Source organism: Limulus polyphemus, unplaced genomic scaffold (assembly GCF_000517525.1).
Source record: "Limulus polyphemus unplaced genomic scaffold, Limulus_polyphemus-2.1.2 Scaffold2104, whole genome shotgun sequence".
Taxonomy (NCBI): domain Eukaryota; kingdom Metazoa; phylum Arthropoda; class Merostomata; order Xiphosura; family Limulidae; genus Limulus; species Limulus polyphemus.
The window spans coordinates 187014-203124 of record NW_013667714.1 but is presented as its reverse complement, the minus strand read 5'-3'; the positions used below and the strand labels follow the sequence as shown (position 1 = coordinate 203124).

The window sequence follows — 16111 nt, the reverse complement described above, 5'->3', positions numbered from 1 at the left end:
ATTACTCAATTTCTTAATTTAAAAGTAAGTATTAAAAAACACAGATAAACATAGATTTTTGTGTGTCACGTGGTATGTTGAATGCACCACTGGTTCAGTCTATAGTTTCGATTGAATTAAAAACTCAAATTACCTATATTTACAAGCTAGAATATAATATAAGAGCCTCTTATCTTTTCAACTTGCTAAGGTATTGCTCATGTAATAAATCAAAAACAGTAGCACCCCACCCACCTCTTTCCATTATTGGAAACACTTCCTTATATACACTTCTATATATATGACATGAATAACCAATCGGAAGCTAAGAATATACCTGTAGTGGCTTTCTGAGCCATTTTAACAGACCTGTCGCCATTTCTTTCTTTTGAACCAATATTTCAACGAGGTAGGGTGTGTCTTTAGTCTACTCGAAATTTCATATTTTTTAGACTAAAATGTATAGACTTAGTTCTATATATGACATGAATAACCAAGCAGAAGCTCAGTATGTCCCCTAGTGGTTTTCATCATTTCTAACATACCTAGCACCATTTCTTTCTTTTAAACTAAGATTTCAACGAGACTATTTTAGACTAAAATACAGTTGTTACTAAGCTTGATAAATTTTAGTGGAATTCTATGGTATTAATGTAGTAATTTATGATTTTTTAGTTATTCAAATATATATATAAAAAACCTAAAAAGAAATATTTTGTTTCATATCCTCCACTCGCAAAATTTTGAAAGGCTTAGGAACCTAATTAAAGCAGCAACCGAGTACAAAGGTCATAACTAGAAGAGAAAATTGTTTGCTTAATTCTTTATTTACTGTTCTATGTTTTAGGAAAAATAACATTAAGAACTTATTTCAAAATAACAATAATCTATATACATATATAATGTATAATAATTGAAATCTGACTGTATTTCAGAAAATACTAGTTAACTAAAACACAGCCAAGACAAGTTACTTTGCACAGACCAAAGGTCAGTTTTATGTTATTTGATACGGTAACATGAGTGCGTGTGAGCCTCATCATTGTAACTTCTGTATTGTTAGACAGGAACAGCTGAAAGGTCAATATGATAAAAATAATAAATATATATAAATGTATAATGTTATGCGATTCGACCTATTTAGTCTAAACATTTATGTTTTCATGTTATAATTTGTGTTCATTTTAGAATGAAAGAAGCATAATTTATATTTCTTTCCTAATTTTTTTATGGTGGTTGCGAGATCAGTCAAATCTACCGAACCCGTACAGTGATTAATTACTTAAAATAAGAGATAAATATAAAGTTTTTTCTTAAGAAACGTTTGATAACTATATCGACATTATAAAGATTTCACATGTCAAATTTCAAAATCTTCTGATGCATAAAAGTATTTTTAATCTTAAAATGAAAATTACTTTGCATGATAGATAGATGTATAAACGTATATATAATGGATACATTTTTCATTGTTCAATAGCTTCAAGAAGCATTTTCCAGAGGAGAATTAAAACCTGGACTTCATGCTCTTGTACCTCATGTGAAAAGAGACCATATTAATAATGTGGTAAGTCTTGTGTTTTGATTTACATAGGTGTTTTGAGTATAAAATATTTTCTATTACTCTTTAAGAATTTTCACTATTAAGAAGGTCTTAGACTGTTTTATACACCAATTTTTATCCATTTTTAATTACCAAAAACATCCAAAATATAAAAGACTCAAAATTAATATTTTACATAGCAGGTAGGCCATTTGAGGATTTCTTTGCTAACATCAGACAATTTTAGTTGCTCAAACAGGATAATTGGTAATAAATAATAAAAATTATTAGTTTAATTGATATAAAACGAGTATCTATTGGACTGAACTACTCTTGTTATAGGTAATAGCTATATACAAGTAAAAAATGAAAAGCCACTACTCGAATTTCTTTCAGGTATAAATTAATATGTAAAATAAGGCAAGCCACCGAAATATCATATTTTTCATGTATATGTTATAAAATTAGAGAATGCTGTTGAGCAAGTTAAAATTGTGTTAGCCATCGATACGGTTTTTAATGAAAAATGTAAATGATAGCTGTAACCTGGGAAAACAGAACAAAATGTATTGAGATTAATAACATAACATAAAGAATTGTACTGTTTAAATAGATGATGGTAACTATACTACCTGTTTTGTGAATGAATATGTTGTAAAATAAAGTTGTTTCCCTTTGTATAATAGAACTTTTGTATTTTCTTTTTTCCTCCATTTCAGACTGGTCTGAAACGGAAACTTGAGGAATTCAAATTAGATCTGGATTGGGTAGAAAGACTAGACATGAGTAATGATCCAGCACCTGCTCACCCTGAACTTACAGCACAATCTGTTTATTCAAAAACTAAGAATAACAAAGTGCTTAAAGGAAAACAAGAAGAAAATATTGTACACAATGATTTTGAGAGAGAAATGAGTTTGTAAGTTTTTGTTTCTTGGATGGATTGGTAGTGGAGTGCAAATAAATTCTGTTGTGTGAAATTTCTTATCATAATGAATAATTAATTCTAAAATCCAGTAACATTTTATAATCCAAAGTAACATATTTAAAGTTTCTATAATAATTTTACAATAACTGATAAAATTCTAAACACTGACACTTTCTAAAGGCTTTGGAATTTTGATACTTGAATTGGGATTCATGTGGCAATTGTTTTTGAGTCATTTGATTTATGAAATGTGTTGTGTATCATGTCAAAAACAGCTCTTCTGATTCTATGGGCTTCACATTGAGTTATTGACATTTATTGCTAAAACAAAGAAGACAATCATCTAATTTTTGTAGAAGAGAATTTTATCTTTCTTTTGGTTCTAAGCATGTCCAATAACAATGTCAGAGAGAATTATAAAGAAAAAAAAGACGAAGGTTATTGGAGGGGTGTGTCAATGTGGGTTGAACAAATATTGTGATATCTCTGTAAATAATGGAGATAAGAGGTTGAAATTTAAAATTCTATCTTTTTAAGCCTTTTGCAATAGGATGACACATTTCTGTTATTTCCTTTACTCAATATCTGGTTCATATAGGGATTTTCTTCAATTCCCATCTCAGTTGGGCCCAGCCTTCTCCACTTTGTCTTTGGAATATGGAGCTGTCGGTCATCAAAGCTCTATCCTCTCCTTCTCTGCCAGCTTGAGAGGTTCTTTCTCTTTTGGGGATGTGGACTTCCTTGGAAGTGCTCATTCCCTTCAGTCATGCTCATATGCATTCTATTCAGTGGGAACTCTACGATTATTGAAATTTCTTTTTGAATTCTCTGGATCTTCCAGTTGACCTTCCCGCTTCACTATGGTCTGATCTTGTTTGGTGGTTGGACAGATACAGTACTACATGTGGTGTTCCTCTTCCACCTCCTCACCCGGATCTGCATCTTTTCACAGATGCTTCTTTGTGGGTTTGGGTTCTTCTCAAAATGCACAGGAGACTTTTGGGCCTTGATCTTCAGCTGAAGCTGGACTTCATGTGAATTTTCTGGAGCTCATGGCTGTTCTTTGGGCCATGTCTTGTATCCTCCATTTTCTGTGGGAGATGGTGGTTATAGTGCATTCTTACAATTCCTTGGTGGTCTCCTACATCACCAAGCAGGGGTGGACTAAATCCAGGTCCCCTTGTTTTCGATTACTGGAACTCCTCTTCTTGGCCCATCAGCATCAGATACAGTTATGAGCTAGCCATATCCCAAGTGCATCGAATCTGGTGATTGATTGGTTGTCATGTCCACACAAAGTCCTTCCCATGAAGTGGTCTCTGGATTCTCAGGTTTTCTGGGTACACCACACATTGATGCATTTACCACTCATCTCAACACCAAACTACGGTCCTACTTGTCTCTGTTTCCTCATCTTCAAGCTTTAGAAGTCAATGCCTTCAGCCGGGAATGGGGGACTTCCACATTTATGCCTCCCCTCCTATATGTTTCATCCCCAAAGTTTTCTCCCTCATCCTCGCAACTTAGTGTGAGGTTCTTTTGGTAGCTTCATATTGGCCAACTCAACCTTGGTTCCCTTTTTGGGAACTTCTGCAGGTGTCATCACCTTTGTCCCTACCTCTGTCTCCATTGCTTCTGTGTCAACCTCAGTTGGATGTCTTTTGTCCTGCTATTCCCACCTTCCAGCTTCATCTGTGGCATGCTGCTTCTCTTCTTTCCTATTCGATCCATTTCTCTATGTTGTTGGTCTACTTTTCATCTATCCAGCATGGATTAAGACCTTCCGTCCTACTGTTCCTCACCATTTCTTGTTTTTTGCTTGGCTCTTTGATCAGGACCTTTTGTTTTTGATTGTTTCTGGCTATAGAACTTCCTTGTCGAACACATTTTGCTTTACCAGGTTCTGCTGGTTTTTTCTCTCCCGTCCTTTCCCTCCTATCCATGACAGTGAGAATTCAGTTGTTTTATTTTCCTTTTCTATATCAAAGACAATTTTTGCTATTATATGAACTATTAAAAGCTGTAAACTTTTCAAGGTCATATGTGAACCCTGGGAAAGGTATTTATTTTCATGATCCAGACAGTGGATTACAGGTATATGTGGCATTTCCTAAATTATTTTACAATACCATTTGGATTTTGAAACAAGTATATGAAATATATTAAAATTAGATATTAGTTTTACAAATAGCACCAATTTTGTTTTTTTTTTTTTTTTTTTTTTTTTTTTTGTTGTTTATTTATTCCGCTATGTTATTTGTCAGGCACTTGCCAGCACTGCCGTGTTGCTATATCTCTTTCAAGCTTTAATTGTCTGTAGTCTGTCATTCACTTATTTCCAGTTCAAAAGTATTGAACAAAATAATGATCTCATTATTTTATTGAACCACTTGTGGTTGCTGATAAGTTGTGTGATTTCTTAATGATGTCAGAAAAAATGGATTGGGCCTTTTCAAAAAGGGTAGGCTGGGTAACCAGGAACATGAGCACTTTTTTCCTTGGCCTTAGTAGCATACTTGATCATTGAAAAAGTAATTTAAATATCAAAATATAAAAGAAATGTTAAAGTTATTATGCACTACTTATAATTTGAAAGTTTCCATATGCTTAAAAAAGTATATTTTAACATTTAATTTGATTTTACTGGAATGGAGTTTTTTAAATTCTCTAATTCGACTAAAAAATACAAAACAATATGTTCTATACTGTTTGAAATTGATGTATTGAAATATTTAACTCATTTTTCCCTTGTAATTTCTGCATGTATGTTTCTTTAATATAAGATATTCACACTCGCTCTAAGAAAAGTTTTCACTATTCTTTTTTGTTAGTTATTTTATACTTGTACGCTATATAGCTAAAAAATTAATATACTATGGAAACTTTGAAGAATGTTTATTAGAAATTGGTTTGAAATTTCCTTTTGTTTTCTAGCTATCGTCAAGGTCAAGCAGCTGTATTGTCTGGAATTTTATGCCTTCGCAAACTAGGAATTCCCACTAAACGGCCTGAAGATTATTTTGCAGAAATGGCAAAGTCAGATACACACATGCAAAAGGTTTAATGTTTAACTGTTTTGTTCCTGTTATTTTGTATTAAATCTGTGAAATTATAAAAGTAAGAAAAGTGTTAAAATTAAAGATAATTATTCTTCAGTCTACAGAAAGAATACATTTTCAAGCATCCAAAGCAAATGACTGTGCATATATAGTATCAGTTACCGTTGGGTATTGAAATATAACCCAGAGAAGACTAATCAGAACTAAATATGGAACTCTCCAAATTGGATATACACCAAATAAATTTTACAGTAAAAAAATAATTGAGGTTTTTATGTATTTAATTCTATATATCTTCAGAAAAGCATGAATGATGGAACCTTGCATGGGATCCTCTTTCCACCACCACTGTTTATTGCCTGTAATAAGACATCCTTTTCAATACCTTGATTGATTATAATTTTTTTTAAATTTTATTAAAATAAAAATTATTATTTAGATATATTTTTACTGAAATGTTTTGTTAAAAAAAGTATGAAAAGAGTTGTTTTACAGACCTATTACTGCACCATTTGAAGGTGAAGATTGAGACATATAAATTATTTTTCAAGAAACAATCAAGAGTAAGGCAAATAATTTTACTAGAAGATAGAAAGGAAAAATAGTTTTCAGGTAACTCCTCTTTTATTTTACATTATTCTCTGTCTTGATTAATAATAGGTTCGAGAGAAGTTGCTCAGTAAACAAGTTGCTCTGGAAAGGTCTGAGAAAGCAAGGAAGCTAAGGGAGTTAAGGAAATTTGGCAAGAAGGTATGTGAGTGCTTAATTATTTTTACACAGTTATTACTGATAAGTATATGTATCCATATAAATATAATTTTATAATTTAGTACACATTTTTTCATTCTTCTGCACATGTAGTGTTCAGATCTTAACTTGTTGTTTCTAGTTATTCTTGAAAACAAATAACTTTAACTAGCTCTTAAATATTGAAAAATTAATTTGAAACAAATTATTTATGTGTTCAGAAATAATAAGTAATACACTTTCAGAATTGTGATCAAAGTAAGATAACCAATTAAACCTTGCTTAAATTTTATTGTGCATAATAATTGGCATTAAATAAATAGATTGCATAAATTTTGCTATATGGTATAAAAATATGTAGCATTGTAATCTAGTGAAACTTGTTCTTCTTGGCACATATGTATTAAGAATGATAATAATCTGGCTGCAGTTCACCATCTTATTGTTTTTATATTTTCACAGATTCAAAATGAAGTTCTTCAAAAAAGACAAAAACAGAAAAAAGAAATGCTAGAGTCAGTCAAGAAATATAGAAAAGGTAAAATGAACCTGAAAAATTTCTGTTGGCTTAACATTTGTTTAAATCTGTATCATATGTGAAATTGTAACTTATATGGCACCAATATTTAAAAGTTATTTTACTTTTTTATATCTTATACCAGAATAGTTTCTTTTGATTGTTTTTTTTTCTAAATGAATAACTTTGCCTTAAAGAAACTAGATTTGTACTACATGGCCATAATTGATTTATCAGAATACTTAGAACTGTCTTATTGAATGTTTTAGTACTTAGTTTTTTTTTAATAAACTGTATGGATAAATAATGTTTTACACTATATTTTTGTAATAAGTATAATTTTCTGGTAATTGTAATGGTATTTAATCATTGATACAGTTTACTGGCAAGACTTGTACAATGGTATTAACTTGAGTTTTTGCTTATTGTAAAAAATGTCTTTTCTTCAAGTCTTCATTTTCTGTGTTTTTGTGTAGTAGGTTATTTTAAAGAGAAATTTTGATAATGTTGTTGATTGACAATCCCCATCTTTCAGGACAGACACAAAACTTAGATTTTCTGGATGGCACACCAATCCAGCCAAAAAACTCATCCCAGGAAAAGGGACAGAAAAGAAATAAAATGTGAGTTCAATACTTTACATTGTATATGTGTCTCAGCGGGGTAAGTTATTGTAATCATAGTCACTTAATTCTTTGTCTTAAGACAGAAGCTTCACAGCATTCTTGATGATGTAATTGAACATTATTTCAACAAAGAATTACAGTAGTTTGTGCTTCAGGTTTAAATTAAACCTTTATATCACAAGAAAATAGTTAACAGACTAAATAATTGTACTTGCCAATTTCCAAGTGAAAGCAGTTATTTAAATTACACTTAAACAAATAAAATTTCAAAAGAGGGTTTCGCTTTCTGAGGTTTTCAGTTTCCTTATATCTGTAATGAAAATAAATGCTTTAGCTTTTTCATTTCTACATTATGCCATAAACTTGGTGTGATGATAGTTGCAGTAACTTTTGTTTTAGTTACATAGCATATAAATACAGTTTTTAATAGGTTTAAATCAATATAAAGAACTCAGCATTTTCTGGGTGCATCCATTTTCATTCAGTGATAGTAAAGTTCAGCTTCACCAGTATTGTCTTTTATTACCTTAGAATGTAAAATAATAACCAAAATTGGCTCTCTGTTCCTACTTACAATAATAAACTCGTTAAAGTATATAATATTGTACTTGATTAAATTTGTTTTTTGTGAGTTTCATTTGCTAGTTAAAATAGCTATCTTAATTTACCATTGTTACTTATTATGATTATAATGCATACCATAACTGATGGTATAGTTGAAACTCTTCTATAGAAAGAATATTTCTTCAGTGAGATTGTTCAAGTAATATAGGGCCAAAATACACAGCATTTCAAAGAAGGAAGTCTTCAGTGGTCTTGTTAGAAACAAAACAAAAACAAAAAACAGCAGTGCATAGGACAGCAAAATGGTGTACTCCAGTGCAGTCCTAATAAAAAATCTTTTATCTGCAGAGTCAAGGGTATCCTCTGACCCATAGAACCATTGTAAAGATGCTGAGCATATCTCCTGGAACCATTAGCATTATAAACAACAATTTTAAGTTGAAGAAAGGTTCAGAATCTTCTAACCACACCTCAAAATCAGTTTTCAAGAGAAAGGTAGGCCTTGGTGCCTTTAGCGTGTGTGGACTTGGAAGCTAATGCCCAGGTACAGTGGAATCTATAACAAAAACATTATCAGTGTGAAATATTGCCAAGTTATAAAATTAGCCTAATTTTATAAAGTGAAGATATTAGATACACAAGCCAAGTTAGAAAAAACATTTGAGGCAACCTTGTTATCTACTATTACTTGTAATAAAGTATTAATAATACTATTAATACAGTTATGTCTTCCAACTTGGCCTGTGTTTCTGATATCTCCACTTTATATGACTTGGCTCTTTTTATAACTTGGTGTTTTTTAAAATTAATACACATTGACAATGTTTTTGTTATATAGGGTGTCTGAAAAGTCTGTAACTATAGATGATTTGCAACTTTTCTTAATTTCAGATACTTGACTGATTATGGTACTGTCAAAGCATGAGAAAGTCAAGTTCATCCTGCTGTATTGCAGAGAAGGTTGGTCCCAGCAGAAAGTTTCTACCAAATTTCATGTATGCCATCCAGAAAGAGAGAGAAACATTACTCACGGTGCTTTTGGGAAGTTGCTAGCTAAATTTGAGGAGATTGGCAGTGTAGACCATTGACAATGAGATGAATATGCTTTGCAGTGTTGAAAGAGAATGGAAATACCATTTCCAAACTTGTGAAATTAACCTTTACTCTATGTTTCGTACTTAAATTTTCTTCCTCACTTTTATAGATTAGGGTTATGAATAAATTACATCTAGAAATAAATAACAATATTTTTTTTATTTTTTAAGAATGAATAGGGCACAACAAAGAAAAAAGTATAAAGATACAAGATATGGCTATGGAGGACAAAAGAAAAGGTCCAAGTATAACACTGCTCAAAGTTCAGCAGCTATGTCAGGATTCCATTCCAAAAAGTCCAGCTTACCCCCAGGAAAGAAGTCTAAAGTAAGTTTTTAAACTGGTATTTAGGAAAGTTGGACAATAATAGATTATTTTTTCTTATTGGCAAAAAAAAATTCAGTCGTATGCTTGGTATTTTCAAGTTTCTGTTTTTCATTTTTATTATAACATTCAATGATAGAAATTAAATAGTAGTTTTCATAACAGTTAATTAGAAAAATGTTTTTATTATTTCATTTGGCAGTATTGGATGATTTTAGTTTCATTTTAATAATTTTCTGTTACTTTGCTCATAAACATAAGATAATATTGTTAAATCAGACATATATATAAGAGTATATTTTTACCCACAGGAGTTTACTTTTAAAATATAATTTCTATAATTTGAGTTTTAAAATTGTTGTTTATTGATATTTTTCTTTAGATGAAGAATAAAAGGCCAGGGAAATCTAGAAGGCAGAATATGAAGAGTAAAAAGAAATGATGAGTCACTGTCCTGTTGTAATCTTAAATGAATGTACATTTTGAATTATGTATTTTGATGTAATAAACATTGTAATAAAGCCTTGCAATTAGGTAATACTTTGAAAACAGCAATGTGAAAGTTAGGAAAAAGAAATAAAAATTATTAGCTTAAAAAGTGATGGCCAAAATTTAAACATATATTTAAAATGTAATCTTTAGAAATTAACATATTCTAGTTTCATAATTCTGTAACCAACGGATCACTTAGTGTAACATTGCTGTTTACAGCTAACATTTACCCAGTTTGTTTTGATAGCTTTGTGACCATCTCACTACCAAAACATAAGCAGGTTACCTGTTGATCCATTCATGTTAAAACTGATGGTACTCCACATTTTTTTACATTGTTTTGTATATTTGCTTTGTATTTACCAAAAATGCCAAAAGTAGCTGTAGTAAGTGAGATGAGGAACAGCTTTATTTCTATAAATTCCTTCATACAAGTTATCACTACCAGCTCATTGTCATAACACATTGTGATGTAAGCTTGATTAAGCTGTTCTGTGGAGGGTTTAGTAAATTAAATTAAAACAGTTTTGAGTATGCAAGTTAGCAAGTCTTGTGATAATCACAGCTGATATGAAGTATTGGTGAGATGGAATGTATCAGAACTATATTTTGACATTGTTTGGCTTTTTGTAGATAGTGTGATGTTACCAAAATTAAATTATTTTGGGAAGGGTGTGTAACAGCCCTTTTTGATGCAAGATACTCATACACTTAAGTCATAAAGAGGTGTTCATATCAAGGATTTAGAATTCCCAACATGGGGATATTCCTTGTACTTAATGGCATTGGAAAATATAGGAATATAGATCAATTTGGGGAACCAGGACCATCCAGAAAGAGACTTTCACTAAGTCATACCCCAACCATGGTAAGCAAGTGTGATGTGTTGTAACAGGTGAGAATTCACAAACACAAAGGTCAGTGGCAAAAACCATCCATGTGCCCTAAGCAACAGTTTACAACATAATCAAGGACCTGTACTGGAAACAAGACCAATGGGATCTGGGCTCACCAACAAAAGGATTTCCAGTCATATCTCCTGATCAAATATCACAGACCTCAAGCAGCTGGAGAATGAAATGAGTATTTATGATATTACATACAAGGACTTACTGGTTGAGCCATTAGTTGAAGTATCTATCGATTTCTGAATGAATGAACTGTAGAAATGGTCATTAGGAAACCATCATCCTTATACACTAGATGGGTTATTGCAAGCATATAGAGAGGATTGGTGTGCTTTTGACATGACAGCCTATGATGGAGCATTTTGCTATAGTAACTATGCTACAAGGCTACTGTCAAGATTAATGACTATCAGAAAGTGCATGACTGGCCGTGATGACATGGAGAATAACACAATGTTGTGAAACTCGAAAATCATTTCAATCTACCGTACTCAACAACTGTATTCCTAAGTAGCAGGTTTTTATACAGTAATGTTGGGGAATATATCTAATAGCAAAGAAAATGATAATTACTGTTTCTGTTTTATTTCTTACTATTACCTGAACATTTGTTCACCAATACTTGTTTAAATTCTGGAAATTTTTAAGATGGTCTTTACATCTTATCATCTTTAGTCTTTCCCTCACCCCATATAATTTAATTTTCATATGAAAAAAACTGAAATAGATTTTTATGTTGTTTTTTTTTATTTGTTTTGGAGTTACTTGTCAGTATTTTGTTAGTAACTAGCAGAGGTATTGGGCAGTATTTGTCTTAAAAAGTAATGCTATAAATTGAAGTGTAGGCCACCTCCTTCTACTACTTTTGAGTTATATCACACAAATCATTTGTTTAATATACAGGTCTGTCATACACACGTCATTAAACGTCACTTCCGAAACACACTGAGGCTGAGTTTGCAGATCAAGGGCAGATTGGTCAGAAATGAGACTTAATATTTCTGGCACCTTCTTTTTCTCAGGCAGCTAATCACGAGTCAAAGACAGACATTATGCCTCCTGCACCATTCTTGAAAATAGTATGCCATGTTTATAATGTTATTAAGTATTTCTCCTCCTTTATTGGGGTAAAATCGTTCCTCTGATTACCTAGTGGTTTCATTGTCACCAGACATTGCTTTGTATGCGAGGAGATTTGCTAATCATTTGAGATAGGGTGTTTCCATGCCTTGTCCTCCTTGTTTATTGGACCAGCATGCCTTGGTTTTCCATCGCCTGGAGAACCCTTATTTGGACTCGGAGGTTATATCCTCTTCTTCCTATCTGAGGCTCTAGACAAGATACCACAGTTCACCTTAATCAATATCAATTTTACAGAATTCGTTTGTTACTTGCAACAGTTTTTGCACTTTTTATCATACTTACAACTATTGTCAGAGGATTATCACAGATCTGAGCAATTTTCGGATGATCTTAGTCATTTATTGACTTCTACTTTGATCAAGTTATTATCTTGACTGGTTTGTTGTTGGGATTTTTTGGAGAGGGAAGTCTTGCTGGACAGAGTTTGCTTTCCTGCTTTGGCCCTTGGAGGTTTAGAGAAGCTCCTCTTCTCAGACAATTTATTTCTGCTAGTATTCTCGATTCCACGTAATCTTGAGTGGATGTGGTCCATCTCCACTCTTTCCTTTCTACCCTACCTTCTAGATTGCCCCAGTGGTCTTTCACAGGATGGATTTCAGCACCTCCCATTTGGGCTTCAGGCCTCTGGCTTCGGCACCCCAATCAGTTGGAACACACAAAAGCATTGGTGACAACTTTATAAGGTCAGGTCTTGTGGGGTGTCAATTCAGAGGGTTCATATCAATATGGGAGACCTTCACCACAGGTCAATGGGTCATTCAAATTCTCAGGTAAGGATTGGTCATTCCGTTAACGTCTCATCCTCCATTGTCTCTCATACTGATTAGCTTTCCACTCCTCAAGGACCTTCTTACATCCAACTATATAGCTGAAGCCATCCACGATCTTTGGCATAAGAGGTGATAGAGTGTGTTGGCTCCTATCTTATAGGTTTTTATTCCTGACTGTTTGTAGTACTGAAAATGGCGACCTGTTATCAACCTTTCTTTTCTCAAGCACCTCATCCAGCTTCCTCGGTTTAAAATGGAGTCGTGTCTTTCCCATCTGTGGCTCTTTTCATCTGGACTATGGATGATAAAATTCACACTCACCATTACATGGCTGACTTGTTTCTTCCTGCCACTTGACAGAACTTCACACTCAACTTCTGTTAGCAGAAGCTGCGAGAGCTGAGTTTCTTATCAAAAAGGAGAAATCCATTCTTACTCCTACACAGGTGTTTTTCAATTCCAGATTAAGTTGGACCCAAATTTCTCATTTACGCCTTCAGGCCATCGAATGGGTAGTTCTTCAAATACAGTTGTCTCCTTCTCCTCCAGCATATGCAACTTATCATTTGGGGGATGTGGGCATTCTTGGAATCACTCAATCCTTTAGGTTGGGCTCACATTCGAACCCTTCAGTGGTCGTCACGGGACCAATGGAATATTTGCGTAGATGCACTGGATTGTCTGGTGGTCCTGCCTGCTTCCAATTTGCAAGATCTCAGCTGGTGATTGGACAGGGACAACACAACGGCCAGTGTCCCTATACTGCCCACATGGCCTGAGATACGTCTTTTCACAAGCCTTTGTACAGAAGAGGAAACTTCTTTTAACATCAATCTTTTGAAACTTTAGTTTAATGAGCTATGACTCGGGGTCTTTAGGTGTTGCAAGGGAAGGTGATAATGCTTCACTCAAACAATTCCACAATCGTCTCGTACATTTCAAAGCAAGGGGCACTCACTCCAGATATCCGATTTGGAGCACACAAATATCAGATTTTTCTCCTCGTTGGCATGTTCCAGATGTAATGAATTTAGTGGTTGACCAGTTGTCTCCTCCCACAGAATGGATGCTTCATCCTCAAGTTTTTCGTTGGATCTGCTCTCGTCTTGGAATGCCTCAGATCAATTATTTTGCCACACACTGGAATGCTCAGTTCCTATCCTTTTGGTCTCCTGTACCTCACCCTCTGGGTTTGGGCATAGATGTTCTCAGCCAGGATTGGATGGGTCTTCATCTTTATGTGTTCCCTCCGATTCGTCTGTTATCCAAGGTTCATGCACTGATTCCATCCTTGTCCTGTCCAATTCTCCTGGTGGCACCACTTTGTCCAGGTCAGCCTTGGTTTCCACTCCTCCAGTATCTTCAGGAATGTCAAAATCTTTCCTTCACTCTGACCATCTCTCGTACGTCAGACTTTTTCCTCCAACAGTCAACATTCTTCAACTTCATTCCTGGTTTTTATGCAGTCCATGTAAGATGCACTGAGTACAAAATGGTTACATGGTTTGTTAATTCTACCTATCATGTAGCGAAAGTCTATGATAATAAAGGCATGTTTGGACAAAACTTGCTTTTCCTTGTATGTAAGTATTAGGCTCTTAGTTACACTACATTTATGCTTACCCTGACATAACAGTGATATTATGATAAACAAACTGCATACCAACATTCAGGAATATATAACTTCCAGCTGCAGTAATATTAAAGTCCCATTAAATTTTAATATTGAAAGTCATGTAGAGATGGTCTATGTATAGACGTATCATCCCTATATTCTTGGCATTATTTTTGCAAAATGTTTTTATTACTTGTTTTGTGACGTTTTTATTCCCCTGGCTGAAAGTTAGTGTATTCTACATGTTACAATCATTTAATGTTCATCTATTATTGGTTGGTAATTCTTATTCCACCCTGTACTTAAGCGTTTTAAAAGGAATACCAAATTTCATTAAAAGAAGCTAACTTCAAAGGATAATGATAACATCGTTTACATTAGCATTATGAATTTTTAAATTACCACTAGCTATTACAACTAAGCTAAGCGATAACATTGTGCACTGCCCAGAAACACGTAGAGTGTATTTAGGATTAAACTGACGTTAGTGATAAAGTAGTAGAGTTATCTCGACGCAAACAAGAAGAAGAAGAATGTTGAACAATTTGGCGGGTTGGACACTTTCTGGTTTGGTATCTTAGCGCAGGTTTCTTGGCTTGTTAGGTAGAGAAACAAATAAAAGTGGGTGGTAATCATCTTTTAAAGTGAAACTCTCAGTCTTTGTTGATTTCTTAGTATGCATATTTGTATTATGCCTATTTAGAACATTGGCCATCCCTACATATATAATTTACCGATTCTATGATATTTACATGAATACATCAAACAATATTATTGAGATATTTTCAGCTGTGGCAATTTCTATGTATTCACAAGAAATGGAAGAGTAAAGTTTTAAGTCATTAATTATTTTATTGGTGGAGGTAATTTCAATTTAAAAGAAGAAATTATAATAAAACGTTTATTATCTGACCTATCAGTGTGGTATTCCCCAGTTCATAGATTTCCAGCAGAGTAAACAGGAGGCTCACCGAATGTCATGCTACGGAGTATGGGGCACTCTGAACTCTTGAATTCGTCAACAAAATGGGTCAAAACATAAAATTTATGAATCGGCATTTATTAAAATAACACGATGCACAAACAAAACAAGTGTGTTTGCAGTGGATGTGTGGAATTGGTAAGAGAGAGAGAATTTTAAAAAGCATTGCCTCTCTCTCACCTGTTCTGTGTGAGTACTCCTCATGGTAAGTGTACATGCAAAACAACACACCCACCTCATCCGCTTCAAAGCACTGACGCTCGAACACAAGAGTGGGAAGCCCCAGAACATTACAAGACTCACAAACAGGAAAAAAACAGTTGTCTATTTCAAGACATCATAGATGAAGTAACAACTGTCTTTTCTGTTAGAAAACAATCCCATGGAAGTGTAGTAACACTGTCCACCTATAAAAACACCATCTGCCTTTATAAAACACACACAATACGCTTGATAAGACCAACCACCTATATAAACATTATCCTTAGTAAGACCATCTGCCTATACGAGCAGTAGCCTTTGTAAAACAATCCACCTATAGGAATGTTACGTCTCCGTTTGTTAATTAACTTTCCGTAACTTCGTTCCGACGAAACTTTAGCGACACAAGTCCTTACTTAATAAAACTGGTTTATTCTTTCCGAATACAACTTTACGATACACTTATTTTCAACAGTCGCTCTATAACAAACGCTATATCAACGAACGTCAACAATACTTCTGACTGCAGTTCAATTACTCACTATCTACACACACACATTACCTTCCCGTCACGTTGTCACCCTCTTTTATATACTAGCTTACCATATATCTAGTATA

General features: G+C 33.5%; 1 protein-coding gene across 2 annotated transcripts in view; it reads left to right on the top strand.

The window, feature by feature from the left end:
- Positions 1-9933, top strand: part of LOC106465969 (probable rRNA-processing protein EBP2) — a 13257-nt gene extending 3324 nt beyond the window's left edge. Inside the window, exons 2-9 of one of the 2 annotated variants that reach the window (XM_022393932.1) lie at positions 1460-1546; positions 2242-2441; positions 5385-5508; positions 6170-6259; positions 6719-6794; positions 7309-7396; positions 9238-9385; positions 9765-9933. In XM_022393932.1, the coding sequence (XP_022249640.1) occupies positions 1460-1546; positions 2242-2441; positions 5385-5508; positions 6170-6259; positions 6719-6794; positions 7309-7396; positions 9238-9385; positions 9765-9824 (873 nt within the window). In that variant the 3' untranslated portion in view covers positions 9825-9933. Of the gene's footprint in view, positions 1-1459; positions 1547-2241; positions 2442-5384; positions 5509-6169; positions 6260-6718; positions 6795-7308; positions 7397-9228; positions 9386-9764 lie in introns of both variants that reach the window. The other variant, XM_013926216.2, reaches the window with a different exon arrangement.
- The last annotated feature ends 6178 nt before the right edge of the window (positions 9934-16111 follow it).